This window comes from Thunnus thynnus, chromosome 18 (assembly GCF_963924715.1).
Source record: "Thunnus thynnus chromosome 18, fThuThy2.1, whole genome shotgun sequence".
In the NCBI taxonomy this organism is placed as follows: Eukaryota; Metazoa; Chordata; class Actinopteri; order Scombriformes; family Scombridae; genus Thunnus; species Thunnus thynnus.
In genome coordinates this window covers 22,323,803-22,341,099 of record NC_089534.1, presented here as the reverse complement: position 1 = coordinate 22,341,099, position 17,297 = coordinate 22,323,803, and the positions used below count along the sequence as shown (strand labels likewise).

Sequence of the window (17,297 nt, the reverse complement as noted above, 5' to 3'; positions counted from 1 at the left end):
AAGCACGACTACTTTGCATTGCTAAATGATATTCTAAGAAAGGCATTCAACTGACTTAACTACTCTGCACATTATTTCTCCACCTTCAACCTCTTATATCTTTATTTCTTAGTCTCAGTTTACTGTCTATTTTTAATTCCTATATTCTTTTTGCCCTTTACCTCTTACTTGTCAAAGAAAGAAAGAAAGAAAGAAAGAAAGAAAGAAAGAAAGAAAGAAAGAAAGAATACAAACGAGGAGGATGAGTTGAAAGGAAATAGGTAAAATATTGGCAGAAAAAATTTAAAATAAATGAAATGGCACACAAGAAAAATGAAAAAGAATGAAAAAAATAGGCAAAGAAGAGTAAAAGAAAATCAAAGACAAGAAATGTAACCAAGAAAAAAGTAAACAAAAGGAGGAAAAAGTGTGAAACGAGGAGGAAAAAAGATGGGAAGAAGAGAAAATTAATAGACAAAAAAATAAAAGGAGAGGAAGAGGGAGATTTCAGGTGTGTGTAGCCATGATAGTGAAAGAGAGAAAGGGTGAAAAAGAAGAGAAGAGAGGGGCAGAGATGTGCTTTGATCTCTCAGCCATAACTAATGGAAAGCACAAGCTTACATTACTGTTACTGCATGCAAGACACAAACACACGCACAGCCATGAGCGCGCACACACACACACACACACACACATACACACACACACCACCACTTTTGCTGAGAGTACACTTTCATGGTCTGCTTAGCTACAATGCTTGTACTTGGTACAGTATGTATACAATACCTTCATGTATGTGTGGAACACCTCACTGTGAGGTAGATTAAATACAGCATAAAGATATTTGTAGTGAATATTTAATGCTTTTTACAATTGTGCAATAGAGAATGCAGTGAAAAAAATGGAAAGGAGACTACTAGAGCCCAGGATGTATTTCTCATAATGAACTGATAACATAGCAAAAACAATGGGATACTTCATTAAAACCTAAAGGAAACAGCTATTTTGACTAGAAGTAGGAAATAGTTATTTGAATATTGGTATGTGTGTCTTCTTACCAGTGCTAATGCTTCAGAAGCCCTCTGTTTGGCTGCTTTTGCCTCTTTCTCTGCTGCATCAACATTTGCTTTAATGTTACCATAGGCCTTGAAGGCAGCTGTTGCATTGAAGGAGAGATTCTTAGCTTCGGCCAAAATACTGAGAGAAGAGAGAGGAGAAGACCAAAGAAACAGCATTTATCATGTGATTGTCAGGTTGTCGGTACTTTTCTCAAATTTCTGCAGTAACATCTCAGCCATTGTCTTTACAGTTATCAAAATAATAAAATCAATTGACCAATCTCTCAGTCTCAAAGATGGAAAAATATTGAGACATGTCCGTTGCTCATCCTAAGAACCCAGTGTAATTTCTTAAGAATGCTTTTTTCTGTTGTTCACCATTGAGCAACTAACCATTATTCCTTAATAAATTACTGTAAGTGATTATCAGAACTGTCAATCCACAATCCGCTCGATTAACAGACTACAGGTGCTATAGGTGTGAACATGTATAAATGTGTGAGAATGTGTTTGTACTGCATCTACCCATCCAAAATGGCGGCAGATTCTTTTAGCTGCTTGGCATGTTCCTCTGCACTGTGCACGCGATCATCCAGGCCCCCATCACTCAAACCATTGGTGAGGCGACTGACTTTATCATCCAGCTGGTCATGAAGAGGACCGAGTTCTCTTCCCATCTCCTCCAAATCCTACAGACAGAGAGAGAAAACAGAGGCTCTACTTACTTTTCTTGGAGTTAAGCTAGAACGAGTGGTTCATTTGAATAACTTTCTGTTTTTACTGCAGCCATAATGCATGTCTGTGGTTATATCCTAACTATTTATAATACTTGAGTTTGTACTTCTGGATTTCCTGCCAATAAAGCTATTTAAATTGAACAAAGAAAGGAGCAGAGACCTAAACCAAACACAGGGACAAAGAGACAAACGTCTGCTTCTAGTCTCACTTCTGTGCCTTTCCTCTTTCCTGATGTCAGACAGGTTGAGGCTTTCAAAGTATTATGTGCGTGTTATGCAGGTTTCTACAAGGCCATTTTTAATACCTCTATCTCCTTGTTGATGTTGTCAGAAAGCTGGTTTGCTTCATCCAGTAGACGTTCTCCCATTCCAAGGACCTCCTGTGCTTCCTGTTTCACCCCGCTGACTGCAGAACGTTTCCTCTGTGAGAAAACATAACATATGAACCATAAGTTGCAACACGTGAACATACATGTGCCTTATGAAAGTTCAATAACATTTCTAGGAGGTTGTGTAAAATTGCTTATTTCACATTGTACATTCATGTCAAAAGCTGCCTTTTCACTATTTGAGAACTGAATCATTTTGACAGTATAGAGCATTCTGAAATAATGTAATAGTATTTTCATAATGATGCATAAATACTTGGATGCCAACCATATACAGGAGTATAAGAGAGCGTGGAAGCTGCAGTGTCTTTGCTCAATTTGCTGAAGTCAAATCTAAATTATCAGAGAAATTATTCTTTTCTGTACAGATTAACTCTAAAACTCTACTTATAGTAAAAAGAAAACAATAACAGCAGTTAGTGACACTAGAGACACACAATTAGTGATCTAAATAAATAACTTGCTATAACTCTTGTGTGTAGTCTGAATATTCCACTTTTCTCACTGCGTAAAGCTTTTCTATACAGAGAAAAAGACTGCGGGGTCAAGGAGAGATAAAGGAAGAGTGTACTGTAATGTGTGAGCGATCACTGCACAATGCTTCCTCTAGGACATGTATAATAATCTTGGCGATAAATGCTTGTTGTTTTGCTCTGTTAGGAATCCGTACTGCCTGTAAGCTTTTCTTGATGATGAATCACATGCAGAAGGCTTAAAAGGAAACTGAGAATAGGCTGAGTCAGAGACATGAATAGATGGTGAGATTTTCCACTCTCAAGGATTTTTTGAGTTTTAGGTACAAAACCAAAAGTTTTAATACTGGGGCATGGACTAAATACACCTAAAATAATCTATTGCTCCACAACTGTTTCTACAGTGTTTGGCATCATGGCTCTGTACTTATCACTTCTCATAGCAAACACTTTAATTTTGGAACATGTTTATCCATTTGCACATAAGAACACATGTCTCAAGAAATGTTTGCCTGGCTGTTTTCTTTTGCACTTGAACAGAGTTTGGACATAACATCAACATGTCCAGTTCAGTCGACAGAAAGTGGACCAATCAACCAGCCCATTTGATGTGCAGGGCCACAACATAGGCTCCTCTGTGAGCCTCTGCGACACACGGTCACCCATAACACCCATAACAATTCCCATATATGCACAGAGGGAAATTCGGGAATGACAATAGCATCACAACCTACATGTGGATATTTGGTTGGAAGTGGGGCTGAGGAAATACTAAATGTGAACAGCAGCAGTGATGAGCAGTGCAGCAGTAGCAGTTTAGGCAGGGCAGAAGAGTAGAAGCATGACTTTGGTTGGCATCCTACACACACCAGTTTATTTACTCAAACATTTATCTCAAAATCTGTTCACAAGGTCCTGACTCTCCCTACCACAAAAAAAACAACATCCGTGGTTCAAGTCCACGCTGACCTTTGTTGCATGTCATACCCTTCTCTCTATCCCTGGTTCTTGTCTCTCTCTACACTTTCAACTGTCAAATAAAGGCAACAACTACAAAAAGATAATCTTCAAAAACAGAACTGTGGCAATTCAGTTATTGGATTTGTTGACCGTCAATGTTCTTTCCTTTATACATATTAATATTTTTACAGAGAGAAATTGAATATTTTTACCATTCATCAACTAAAGCAGCTGAGTTTGAAAGGTTGACAAGTAATTATGATGATTGTGGGGACGTGGGCGACTATTTTTGGATAATTCAACATAAATGTGATAATTAGAAGGAGTAAAATACAGCCTAATAGTTTATCTTTTGCTTGTTAAAGTAAAAATCTAACATAATGTTCAAATAGTAAATCACTTATATAGTAGCACATTCCAATATACTTGGGAAAACAGTGACCGTGAGCATAGAAATTACTTTGCCTTCAATCACATTGCTTTCTGACTGCGAAACTTGTAAAGTCTTTGCAAGGACACGTGTGTAGCTACGTGTCAGTGTGTTTATCTGTACCTCCAAAGCTGTGAGGTTAGCTTTGTTTTGTTCAGCCAGTGAACCAGCCAGCCTCGTCTTTCCCTGGGCAGAGTGAAGGAGATCCTGGGCCTCCTGGAGCTTCCCCTCATGGTCGGAGAGCTTCACTTTTATCTTGGGAAGCAGATGGGAAAGCATTAAGTTAAAGTAATTCATTTAGGCACATTGAAGACAAGAGAGTAAAGATTTAAGTTATAATTACCTCTGCTTTCAGGTCTTCTGTGGCCTGATGGGGGTCACCGAACAATCTCTTCACTTTCTGATACAACTCCTCTGCTAGCCTGGAAGGAGAAGGAGGGGGGGGTATTAGATTATTTACATTTACATTTTGGTCATTTAAAACAGTGTTATTCATGGCTTACAAAAGTGGAATAGTGGAATAAGTGTGAATGCAACATTTTAAAGAGAAGAGGGAAGGAGAGCTATTAGGATGCGTGACAGAGCCTCTGCTAGAGAAAAGACAATAATCATTCCATATGACTGAATGTTGAAATGCTGGAATGAAATTGCCGATTTTCTTCTATTGACTCCCCAGGCTAAGTTAGATTAAATTGTGACATTTCAAATATCGCTGCACTAATGTGTGTGTGAGTGTGTGTTTGCATGTGGGTGGGTGGGCGGGTAAAGCAACATGTGCTAATGTACACTGCAGCATGGCACACTATATTAATAACAGGAACAGATAAAACTGACAGAAAACGAGATTCTACACAATAACTAAATTTTAACCACTGCAGACATCATCGTCGTCGGTGTATGTGTGTGTGTGTGTGTGTCTGATGAAGATATACATTTTGCATCACAGCCACCATGCATCCAATCTAATGCAACATATACACAGAGCTGACAATACAACTATTCAGAGAGTAGCAACAAAAAAGAACTTCAACCAGTAATCAAGCACTGTTAAAGCTGCATTTCATCAATCACTCACTGCTTTATTATGCTTTTCTCACCCTAATTATATTTCAGACAGCCGATTAACATGCGATAGATTTTTTTGTGAATGTAAATTATTTACAGTGTTGATATTTAGCACCTTGGCTCTGACCTCATCACTCCCCAGATGAAAACACACAGCTAAGCTCAGCAGGGAATGGAGAGATAATAACTTCCCCCCCTAGGGGAGCATGGACTCAGAGCCTACAGGTGGTTTGTTAGATAAAGGTGGGCCTTGTAAATGAGCAGCAGCAGGTTACAGCATAGTTGTTAGGTGGGCGGAGTGGCAGTAAGCATGGCAGCAAAAAGTGAGAAAAACCACTATAATGGCTGAAGTACACCGTTATAAAAATGGTGCAAGGATGTGTTGCAGTGAAAAGAGAATCCCATGTGAGTGCAATGAGGGACTGAGGGCATTTGTAATGCAGCGTTTACTTCATTCCAAATGTTCTTATTACTGTACACTTCACTTGGACTTTAATTTTTGAAAAGCCTTCTCACTTTGGAAGCATTTAAAACAGTTTAATAACCATATGTTTACCATAGTGTCCCTTAATGAGCCTTATTTTTCACCTTCAGCATTAATTAAGACAACAAGGATCTAGTGTCCTCCAGTTGACATCACTCAGAGGACAATTTCACACAGTTTTAGGGATATATGCAAGGTAATGATTGGGTTTGATGAAACTTTAATGAACCCTGCGGGGAATAGCAAGAAGAAAACAGAATATAACTAAGTAAAAAACAAACAAGAGGGGTATGTAGCCATTACCCAACTGACTATTACAACGTTAGATAGAGATACAGTGTAGGAATGAAACATTACATTTGCAGTATGTATGCAACGTTCTCAGGCTAATGGCATACTAAAAAATATATGTAATATGGAGAATTTCAAACAGTAACTGTGCTAGTTTTGTTTTGTCATTTTGCTGAAGCGTCCCTTTAACATTTGTTGATGCTTGTGTTTTTCTCTGCTGCTCTGGTTGAAATCTCTCCTCAGGGTTCAGTCACATAATCACCCGCAGTCTGACAGACAAGTGATTCAGTGGCAGGGGCAATTTCTCTTTGTCTTTCCTTTTCTTTTACTCTCTCCCACTACAACTGTCTGTCCATCTGGCAGAGTGGTTCTCCCCTCCCTCTGTGACTTTCCTTCTCACTACACTTTCTTTGTATTTTTATGTCTCTCTCTGTTTCACCCCCCTACGGCGATACTTTTAATTAACTCATTGACCTCGTCAACAGTTTCTGCTGAAAGAGAGAGACAGAGAGAGTGAGAGAGAGAGAGAGAGAGAGAGAGAGAAAGGAGGAATGTAGAGAGTAGATTACTAATTCCATCAAATTCCATGAGAGAGAAAAAGTGAGAGCGACAAGGCTGTAAACACTTCAGCATCAGCAGAAAGTCATGGTTTTAGGATACATAACAATCCGATGTCTGTTAAATGCAAGGTTTTTACCTCTTATGTCTCATGTGTCAACAGAAAGGAATAAAAAAATTCCAGTTGTTTTGCATGATTTACTACAAATCACACGTGCATTGATTTCATAATGTAACCATTTTGAAGACCATGATGTGAGGTGTTGTGCTTTCCATGGTAGTTTTATTTCTGTATGGTTTCCAATTTAAAGAAGTGTCAGACTCTTAAACTGCTTGAAGAGGCAGTGATAATGTAACTTTAAGCAAGTTTTAAGAGACTGCTGTTTCATTTAAAAGGACCCATGATGTGTAGTTATGAAGCTAAAAATTGTTAACACATTAGTGTTTTAATGTAGTTAGTATAGTTGGAATTTTTTGGTTTACTTGAATTTGTCATTTTGCCAGTGTGAACATATCGCACACTCTAATAAGAAGGTGAGACTGAAAAGTATTCTTTCTAATTATTAAGGTGAATAATCTGTATACTCTATCCTCTGCATGCTGTTATTTCTCCCTGTCATTGTGCATGTTCATGGAAAGATAGTCTGGTGGAGGAACATTCTGCAGAACGACAAGCAAGAGAGTGGAGTTGAGGAATCCCAGCAGGGACAAAGACAATCTACAGACACACAGGGTGAATGCATTAGCATACAGGTATGAGACAAAAAAATAGAATAAAAAACAAAACAACAAGCAGGTAAAATAGTCTGGTTCCTCGAAAACAACGTGGGGAACAGGGGGTTCAGGTCAAATCAACCAACAGGAAGACTAATAAAAAGGAAACTAAATATGAAGAAATCCAAAAACAAGAAAAAAAACCCTCACAAACAAATAGAAACCTCAAACACAAAGCTCATTTTCCCTGTCTTCAAATACTCATACAGTATTTTCAGTCTGTTCATCAATGAAAATCGCACATATGGTCTTCTCATCATGCTTGTGTGCATGTTCAGAAATGTGTGAGCACACTCAGTGTGTGAGACAAAGACTAGTCTGTTTGCTAAACTCTCTCAAAATTGGTGTTATTGTAGTGTGTGGGAGAAAGATACATGACCTATGTGTGTATGTGTGTGTGTATGTGCGTGTGTGTCAGTGTTCATGTCTGTCCATACCCCATCTCCTCCTCGGCAATGCTCTTCTTCCCTCCCAGCTGTCGTTTTCTCATCTCGTCTAGCATGGCCTGGATCTCCTCCTTCATCTCCTTCAGGCTTTTGTCTGGAGTTCCATCTCTCCGCGAGAGTGTCTGGTTCAACTCAGCAGCCTTTGACTGGAGGTCTGGACACACAGACGCACAGAAACAATTCTGTGAGGCTACTATAGATGGACAGATTTAGTTCATGGAGTTGCAGTCGTACAAGCATTGAAAGAAAATTTTGATTCCAGAATCAGTTCAGGATTTATCCACTGTGAAAATTATAGGAAAGTACAGGTATAAAAGTGTCTTTGTCATGATTAGATATGTAGTTTAGAAGCATTGATAGATTAGCTTTACATAAAGCTGCATTAATAGAGTTTTGGTGCACTTGGAGGCAGAAGAACTTCAAAACAAGCTCAGAGACACATAGCGTAAAATATTATATTATGGGATGCCCCATAACCTGTAACTTAAGTAAGACACATCACACATGTATCTGGGTTGTTTGGTAATCAGTACAGATTAATGGTTGAAGCTTGTTATGTGTAATTATGTTATGTTGTTGGTGCTTTGGTGCCTCAGTCACACAGACACTTGAGAGCTTTTAGGAAGGACGCCTGACAAAAATATTGTGTATTTTATGTTTGTGTTTCCTCTGGTTTGGACCCAGGAACTGCCAAACCAGTCCCAGTCCATTTGGACTCATTTTATGGTCAAGTTTCTGGAGGGATGTGCCAAGTGTGGTATAGATGGAGGGGGGTTTGTGAGACGTTTGGAGGATATGCTGATTTTGAGCAGTTTAACATAACGTTTACTCTTTTTACATGTTTAGTTATGTTTTTCCACTGTTAAGTTGTAATATTTATCTATTGGGTGATGGATAAATCACAGCAATAGTCTAGTTATTTTTTATTTTCTATTTAGTTATTGATTTCTTCAGTTCTGGCCAAGCTGATCTGCAGTGAAAATATACTGCACCTACTCCACTGCAAAAAAAAGAAGAAGAAGAAGAAGAAACTAGGACTCTTGAGCAGTTTAAAGACTCCCATTCTTTTTACCTTCACCACTCAACCAACCTTACAATCACCATATAAAATTGTTAACATTAACATGTTAGCATACTATTGACTGCCATCTAGCAGACACTGAGGAACATTAGAATTAATTTGGAGTTGTATTTATGGAAACTCGATGAAACCAGTATTCACTTTTATTTCAGCTGTAATTTGGTCTCCACCATATCCAGGTCTTTATCTGACAGATGTTTAACTTTCTCCACCAGTCACTAATAATGTCTGTGTGACGTTTGGAGTGGCATGGTAGTGTTAAGTGGGTTTACGCCATCAACCGCTTGAGTAACTTGATTTTAAAAAATCTGACCAGAAAATAGATTAAAAGTATGATGGCTCGAGTTGTTGTTTCACTAATGCTGCATCCCACTGCACTAAAAATTACAAACCAGATGTTAAAACATTTTGGAACAACATTGCCATTTACAGACAGACATCATCTATACATAGAAACATATAGTATGTAAAGATACGTTGATGTTGTACAAATATGTAACAACAGTCAGCAGATATACGGGCCTGATGGACATTCTGTCTGTGTGCTGTGTACTGGCATATCTCAGCTTCATGGCACAAACAGAAAGAAAGACAGAACCACACCATTTGATCTTCACTCATTTAAACACAGACACATGCTGAGAGTCAGACACACACACACACACACACACATGCATGCTACTGTATCTGTTAACACCATTCAAAGCCAGTGTTCTTGGCAGACTTCATGCTTGCCCTTCTTTTATCAAATTAAAGGCAGTGAAATCTCAAACCAATCAATGATGAAACTGCTCTAAAACACTCCGAGGCTCATTTGAATAAAACTCTAACTGCTGGAACTTAATGAGGAGTATGTGTGTATTTGTTTGTGCAAGACAGAGGAGGGGAAAAAAAAAAAGAGTGTGTTGTGCATATCCGTTACACGTGTGAGTATGGTGGAGGCTGTTTGTGTGTGTGTGCGGCATGTGTGATGGTGTGTTCCCCTCTCATTTGAAATGTAAACGTGATATGATTAAAGCAAGTTGAAACTTTAATGGTGTGTGTGAGAGTGTTTGTAGGTGTGTGGGTGGGTGGCCCTGTGCCTGTGAGTGTGTGTGCGTGTGTGTGTGTGTGTGTGTGGTTGTGGCAATGCAGCATTTCCTCTCATTTGAAATGTAAACATGATGTGATTAGAGCCAAGACAGAACTAAAGCCGTCATGCTAATGAACAGCTGTACTGCATGTGTGTATGTATGTGCACGTTTTATTTGTATGTGTGCACGTGTGTGTGTGTGTGTGTGTGTGTGTCTGCGAGTCTGTGAATGTGTGTGTCACAGCCATATAATTACATAGTGGGATTTAAAAGCCAATTAAACACTTAAAACGTGGATGGAATCATATTATGGTATCTAGTAAACATGGACACACACACTGAGGAAAGTGTGTACAGTATTTTCTTGCCTCATTATGTGCAAGCGTGTGTGTCTGTGGTATGGCTGTGTGTGTGTGCACAGTTGTATGAATGTGTGCACATCTGCATCAGTGTTTGTGTATGTGGTGTGTAATTGTGTGTGTGTTTGCGATAGCCACTAATTAAGTCTCTAATTGCTACTCTCAATCATCCAGTGAGCCACAACACACTCTCTTTCCTACTCTCACTCTCTCTCTCTCTCACACACACACACACACACACTCACACAACCATAATCACACTGTAATTAGGCAGAGGGCCAGAGAGCTAAGAGCAACAACAAGGAGAGGACAGTTTCATCACAACCAGTCAGAATGTGTTGGTTTGGTAACTTTCTTTTCATCCCAGAAGCCATAAAAATTTAATTATGGTAATCAATATAAGTGATTATTTGAACTGCATAGTTTTACATAGAGCACATTTGTTTTTGCAATATCAGCGTGGGGGAGGGAGAGTTATTTAAATATACATTTATACCTGGGAGCTGGTGAGCCCAACCAGAACTCGACTAAAGCAGTCAAGTCCAACTGAAACCACATTTAATCATTCGTCTTTGCAGTCAATAATAATGTCAACATGCTTTTTTAAATATATTGTTTATTGAAATATCAGACAGGCTCCTTTTCATCTCAGCTGATGATCAAAACAGCATCTAATCAGGCCTAAGTGACATTTGCATGTATGTTTACATGCTTTTTAATGTGCTTCAGCTGAACAGTAAATTAGCTATCTAGTCTGCTAACTGATGCTAGCAGTGCACTTTTAACCAGTGAATGTTCATTTGGTGGCTCGTTCAACAAATTGAGGTGCAGGACAAGATATGTGTATGTTTGTTAGTTAGATAAGAAGGAGATTTTAGCAGAAAAGCTAATGTGCGTTGTTGAGAATCTTGTATTGTGTAGCTGAATGGTATCGGGCTCTGTGTGACCATCTGCTCTGCCTATGATCGAATGCCACATTATCGCTGTATTCAAGATCTGATTTTAAAAGAATTAAGGTCTCCAGGTACTTAAGTGGAGGGCGGAATATTTAATCGAAATAATGTACTATAAGCTCTGCAGAATGATCTGGCAAATGTAATAAGAGAGAGTTTAACTTCTGAGATTCTGAGTGAGATTCTGTACTAAAACCTACAGTAGATGAACTGGATTATAAAATAGCTCTCTCTCCTGGTACGCTGCATTATTTTACTGTATACTCCCCTTTTTTTTTACAATTAATTTGCAACTTGTATCTTTAAGATTGATCTGGGACACAACAGTGGTTTGTGGTGTGCTGAAGGGCCCTTGTTGCCTTGTTTTATGTGGTGAGCCATGGAAACAGCTGAAGAGGAGCTCAACAAACCACAGCACATAATGGTCAGAGTGACCTACGAAATGGCATTCCTGGTTGAAGATGTGGAAAAGACGGCTTGAACAGAAGAAACTGCACAAGTCTTGTACGATGACAAATAAAAAAAAGCACTTAGGTCCCACATGGAAGGACACTGATGGCCTGAAATCACTGCACAAAACACTGAAACCACTAGCCGTCAGTGGTAACGTTTTCAGTGGAGCGTATGTAAGGACTGTGAGTGACTGAGGTGTCGCAAGAGAAATACACATCACAAGCTGGTCACACAGCCATTGATGTAGGGACGGAGGGAGCAGAGACTGCAGCTGCACTGGCAAAAGGATACTGAAGCTGAAGTGTGCAGCTATTTGCTAGCTATACATGCAGATAAAACAGGGAGACAAGTCCTCTGCCAGAATAAACGACCTGTTCAGCCGACAAGATAACATTTTACTATAACAAAATCTTTTTGGGAACATTGTTTCCTCCTGTAGAGTGGGACAGAATTAAATCCTGAAGCAGTGGATAGTGATATTTGTGGCCATACAAAAACACTAAAGCATGAAGAACTTTTACACACGTGTAAATGGAGTGGAGGTTACACTGTAAGGCTTTGAAAATAACTAAATTATGAATGAATTTACTACTGTATTTATTATTAATAGTACACTTTTGGGTTTCTGACTTCTAGTAGTGGTACAGTTTTTTTTAGAAATGGGGCCCAAGTGGGTTTTGTTTGCATAGGGGACGTGCACAAGGACACACATGCAATTCTCTACTCAAAATCAATTTCTGACTATCCGCGACTATCTCTACTTACTCAGGATCCATTGGAAATATTGCATTCATGCATGGCTGTATGCATGCATGCAAACAGTGTGTTAAAGCAGGTGTTTCTCTTCACCTAACAAATGTGCAAACACCATTTTGTTTATACAGTCTCTTTCTTATCACACACACACCCTACGAGGGCACTACCATCCGATACTTGCTAACTAGTTGCTAATAGAATACAAAATGGAGTCACTGACTCTTTATCACCATGGTTAGTGATGCTGCAGCCTGATGGATGCGTTTTTTTTTTTTGTTCAGACAACACTTAGCACCAGCAGCTGGCATTGTGTGCTGACAGCTGGCTGCCAGCCATCAGCCTTTGTGTTTGAGTTAAGTTTTCCATTAGTGATCTAAAAAAGGAGGCATGAAGGTGTTTTGATTATGTCACTTTGAACACACACTTCCTTCAAAGCTGTGCTTTATAGAATTGAAGAAATGTGTACTGTGTACAACACAATCTCTGTTCTATGTTCTATTTTTTAGTAGCGCTGGACTAGTTTTGACAATAATAATTACACTAGTTTTATCATAGCTTTTGTTTTGCATCCACTTAAGCTTGCTCATATTTGTGAAGATCCTACATATGTATTTATTTACAGGTTTTTTAATATGTTCTGGCAGGATAAATATTCATTTCATTAGATTTTTTCACTCACCTTTTCATATTCTTTACTATATCCTATCTCCTCTAACGTAATAATGGAAATTTCCCACAGAGACCTCTTACATTTAATATAATATAATGCAATATTCTCTAATGACAAATGAAACTAGTGAGACAGCAGACAGATACATCCAGAAATCCCAGTTGGCAGGATACAGAGGCAGTTAATAGAGGAGAGGTGGTGTTCATTTCTGCTACCTTTAGCTCCCAGCAGTGTATCCCTGATGAACTGCTCCAGGTCCTCAGCTCGTTTATGAATCCTGTCAGCATCATCCTCAACCTGTTCTCCGTCAGCAGACACCTTAGTGGCCTACATGCGCACACACACACACACACACACGTTATAAAACAATAAACCTGTTAAATAAGTGAGCATATTATTGACTTCTGTCAAACAAAGGAAGGGTAGGGATGAAGGGTGTACAAGAATGATAAGACGATGATGGCCATACCTACACATACATACTGTGTATGTATGGTCTGTTTACCCACTGCTATTCTTGTGCCCCCACACACACTCACACAAACACAAAGATGGATGAATTATTGACAAAAAAGAAAACACAACCTCACACATTAACACACACACAAGAGGACCTGGGAATAGCAGAGACGGACAAATTCTTGACGGACAAGAAAACACACCTTAATACACTCATTTTAACACAACACACACACACACACACACACACACACACACACAGAGAGAGAGAGAAAATGAGCAGGTTATTATTGTTTTGATTTGACAAGACCATGCTACATCATTCTAGCTTATGTGTGTGTGTGTGTGTGAGTGAGTATCTGTGTGATGGGGTATAGGTGATAGCATTGCTGTCAACAAATGTCAAGGTCCCAGTCCCTAAAAGGGTGTAGCTTGACAGCGTGAATGTGAGTGTTATTTTTTTCCATTTGGCATTTGTAGACCTCCTCCACTCAAAAAGTGTTTTTCTATTTTGGTTAACTCAACTGTGACTCTAAAAACTGTAAAAAAAAAAAAAAAAAAAAAAGAAAAAAAAGCATAAATTCTTGCATTCTCTTGGGAAGACATAGAACTGCTTTTGGGTGTTTACTGAAATTTAAAATTATTTCTATCAAATACTGTCAAGACAAGAGGTCAAGGGGCCTCTCAGAAGTAACTGTTGATAACATTTCTCATTGGCAAGTCAAAAGGCTCCGTTAAATGTAAAGATGGCCCAATTACCAATTTTCTGATTCAGATTTCATTAACTTGTGACCATGTTAACAAGAAGTGGATTACAAACAACACGGAAAGTACATCACAATAATGACAAAACAATGGCAGCCGGCTCCTGATGCTGATCCCAATCCAAGTTTTTTCATACTCACTAATTTTATTCTATTCATATTCTTTTGGATCAGACTTAGCTGATTTGTAACTGTGCCCAGCAGCCCATTGTCTCATAATTTGTCAATGATTTTTCATTCTGCAGACCAAACACAGTCTCATTAGAGATTCTGTGTTGATTCGTAGTCTGTGCTGACCAGCACGTCACACAGCTGGTTAAACAGCTTTCTGTTTTTAAGTGTGTCACGACTCATTAGTTTGAAGTCTATGTTTGTGCAATGTTCACATGTACACTGAAAGAATTATTGGTCACCTCTCTTTCCATACTAGTTGTGTAGGGATTTCTTCCTAATGTGAATCCTATATAAGAGAGAGGGTGGTAAAAATCACAGTTGTCCTTTCTGTTCAAATCTGAATTCTTAGGTTCAGTTTAAGCTTTATACGTTCCAGCAGTCTGAGACAGACAAATCAAATGTGTAACTTAGAAGGATACAGAGCTCTGTATGATCCACTTTAAATACAGAGCTTTTTCCTGTCATGATGCACTGACATTTTGGAAATCCTGTGGACAGTTTTCCTAAGAGGAAACTAATTGTTTCCTGGAATGTACACAGTTTCAAATATATATATATATATATATGAATATAGAACAGCTCAAATATACAGCCAACAGCAGATGATGACTCAAAGTTGAGTTCAGTGCACGGTGTTCATCATCACAATAATCCAATAACGACCATGCAATTACTACCTGCAGTCAAATACCACCACAGTGACATATTATTTTTAAAGTTTCAATTAGATTTGACTGATTTACATGCAAAAAAGTTGCAGACAATCTATGAACAAAAATGTTGCCTGTTTGATCTTCATATGGTGGCATAAATGTGATCCTGGTAATGATGCACAAAAAAATCAGGATTTTTAAAACAACAAACTTTTGTTTCTTGGAACACCACCATAAAATTTAACCAGAACAATCTCTATCACATTATGTTGCTCATCACAACCACATGTCTATTTGTATTGTAATTAAAAATGCAGAGCTCCAGGCAGTACAGACAGCCAGACTCTTAAAATGATGATGCACGCAGTCCTTACCCCTGGTAAAGAAGGAGATGTTTTAATTGACCTACGATTTTTCACAGAACTGTGTGAAGTATTTGCAATGCGTCAGTATCCAACACCGATTTACACAGCGGTAGAAACTGTGTAGAATAATCAATCATAACCGAAAAGTTTGATCTGCACATAAGCACGGAGGTTTCTATGGTGCTTTTGCAACAGTCCCCCTCCATGAAGAGGCGGAGAGCGTGGCTGCTGAGAGGGACGTCTGGGCTACCTTACACAGCCTGCCGCCACTGTCCCTCAGACTTTTAAATCAGCATGTAGGAAAAGTGGTTGAATTGTTTTATGTAGGGCTTTTATGTCCGTCAGCATGCTGCAGATGGTTAGTTTTCATGCTGTCACAGTCGCAAGTTTGTTGTAGAAATGGCTAGACTTGTGTCTTTGAAGTTTTTCTGTACATAAGTGTTGCCTTTATGATCTCACTCCCCGCCACAGTCTATATTTACTCCATCTTATATGTTAGACAGACAGAGAAAGAGGCTGAAAGAAGGATAAAGAGTGAAAGGAAGACAGACTATGACAAAGAGGGACTAAAGTTGAGCCAAAAGAAAAATATAAGTGTCTGTACCCTGCTGTGTAGCTGGTCCATCTCAACAACCAGTGATCCCAGGTTGGAATCGGCCAGTTGCAGTAATCTCTCCGGAGCTTTCTGAGGCGACAGCATGTGCTGCAGGAGAGAAACAGAGAGATGAAGGAATTACAGAGAGAAATGTCTGACACATTTTGGCCCACGGCTATGCTTTTGAACTGTGTGGTTCTGTGGTGTAGAGCTAGAAAGAGGAGGATGAGCAAGTGAGAGCAAGAGCAAAGAAGGAAGAAAGAATTAATTAAACAGAGAGCATCTGATAGAACTCAATATATTGTAATTATACATGACTATATCAAAGTTAACATGAAAATAAAATAGTGCAATTTTGGGAATGAAGATATGAATTGGTTTTTTGCATCATTTTGACAACACAAAGGCTCAACAGCCTCAAATGATGACTCGTGTTTGAGGAGGACAAAAATAAAAGATGTTTGCATTCTATGAAAATGGTGAAAACAAGCCCACTAAATAAAGTTAATGACAACGTTCCTCTGACTGGTGCTGGTTGAATGTGCTGATTGGGTCTTGTGTCACCGTGCAGAGACAGTTTTTACCTTGAGTTCTTCTGTCATGTTCTCAAAGCGGTACAGGATCTTGTATGGCGGTGGGAGGGGCGTGGTCAGGGTGACATCAGTGATGATGCGATACAGGCGATCCATATCGCTGATCAACAGACCCGAGCACTCATCATCACAGGCTGCAGAAACAAACACACAGTTACACAGCAGCTAGTGTGCAATGATGATGGTAAGAGAGGTTTAGAGACTGAGAGCAGAATGAGAACAGAGGAAAGAAAGGTCTAGTTTATCTACAATGTTCATAAAAAATATGTGTTGTTTTTTTTTTTAACTTAAGTGTGCGTATGTGTGCTTGTTGTTTACTTGTGAGTCTCTCAACACATCAGTGTAGAACTGTGGTGACTGCTTGTGTGTTTGTGTTTAAGTGACTCCGGCATCAGAAAGACAGGGCTGCCGATGCATGAAATTCAGCACAGAGAGGCAAAAGCACCTATTATGAGCACACACTGCAGGCTAAAAAAACACACACAAATGCACACACATCAGGGAATTCACTCAGACACACGCATACACATTTTTATGTATCGCGCGTGTTTGAATTTCTCTGCCTTTCTATAGCCCGAGGCTGATTTATTGCAGAAATTAAAATTTCTGACAAGGGAAATCAAAGATAAATAAAATAAAATAAAAAACAGTTTCTACTCTATCAATCTCTGACAAAACCAGAACACACAATTACACCAATGCATTC

At 38.9% G+C, this 17,297-nt stretch overlaps 1 protein-coding gene across 7 annotated transcripts in view; it reads right to left on the bottom strand.

The window, feature by feature from the left end:
* Positions 1-17,297, bottom strand: part of lama2 (laminin, alpha 2) — a 206,463-nt gene that overhangs the window by 36,865 nt on the left and 152,301 nt on the right. For all 7 annotated transcript variants that reach the window (XM_067573019.1, XM_067573021.1, XM_067573020.1 and 4 more), the window contains 9 exons: positions 16,583-16,725; positions 16,008-16,106; positions 13,204-13,315; positions 7,636-7,798; positions 4,370-4,448; positions 4,150-4,281; positions 2,080-2,196; positions 1,563-1,726; positions 1,038-1,176 (listed from right to left, as the gene is read on the bottom strand). In XM_067573019.1, coding sequence (XP_067429120.1) covers positions 1,038-1,176; positions 1,563-1,726; positions 2,080-2,196; positions 4,150-4,281; positions 4,370-4,448; positions 7,636-7,798; positions 13,204-13,315; positions 16,008-16,106; positions 16,583-16,725 — 1,148 coding nt within the window. The remainder of the gene's footprint in view (positions 1-1,037; positions 1,177-1,562; positions 1,727-2,079; positions 2,197-4,149; positions 4,282-4,369; positions 4,449-7,635; positions 7,799-13,203; positions 13,316-16,007; positions 16,107-16,582; positions 16,726-17,297) is intronic.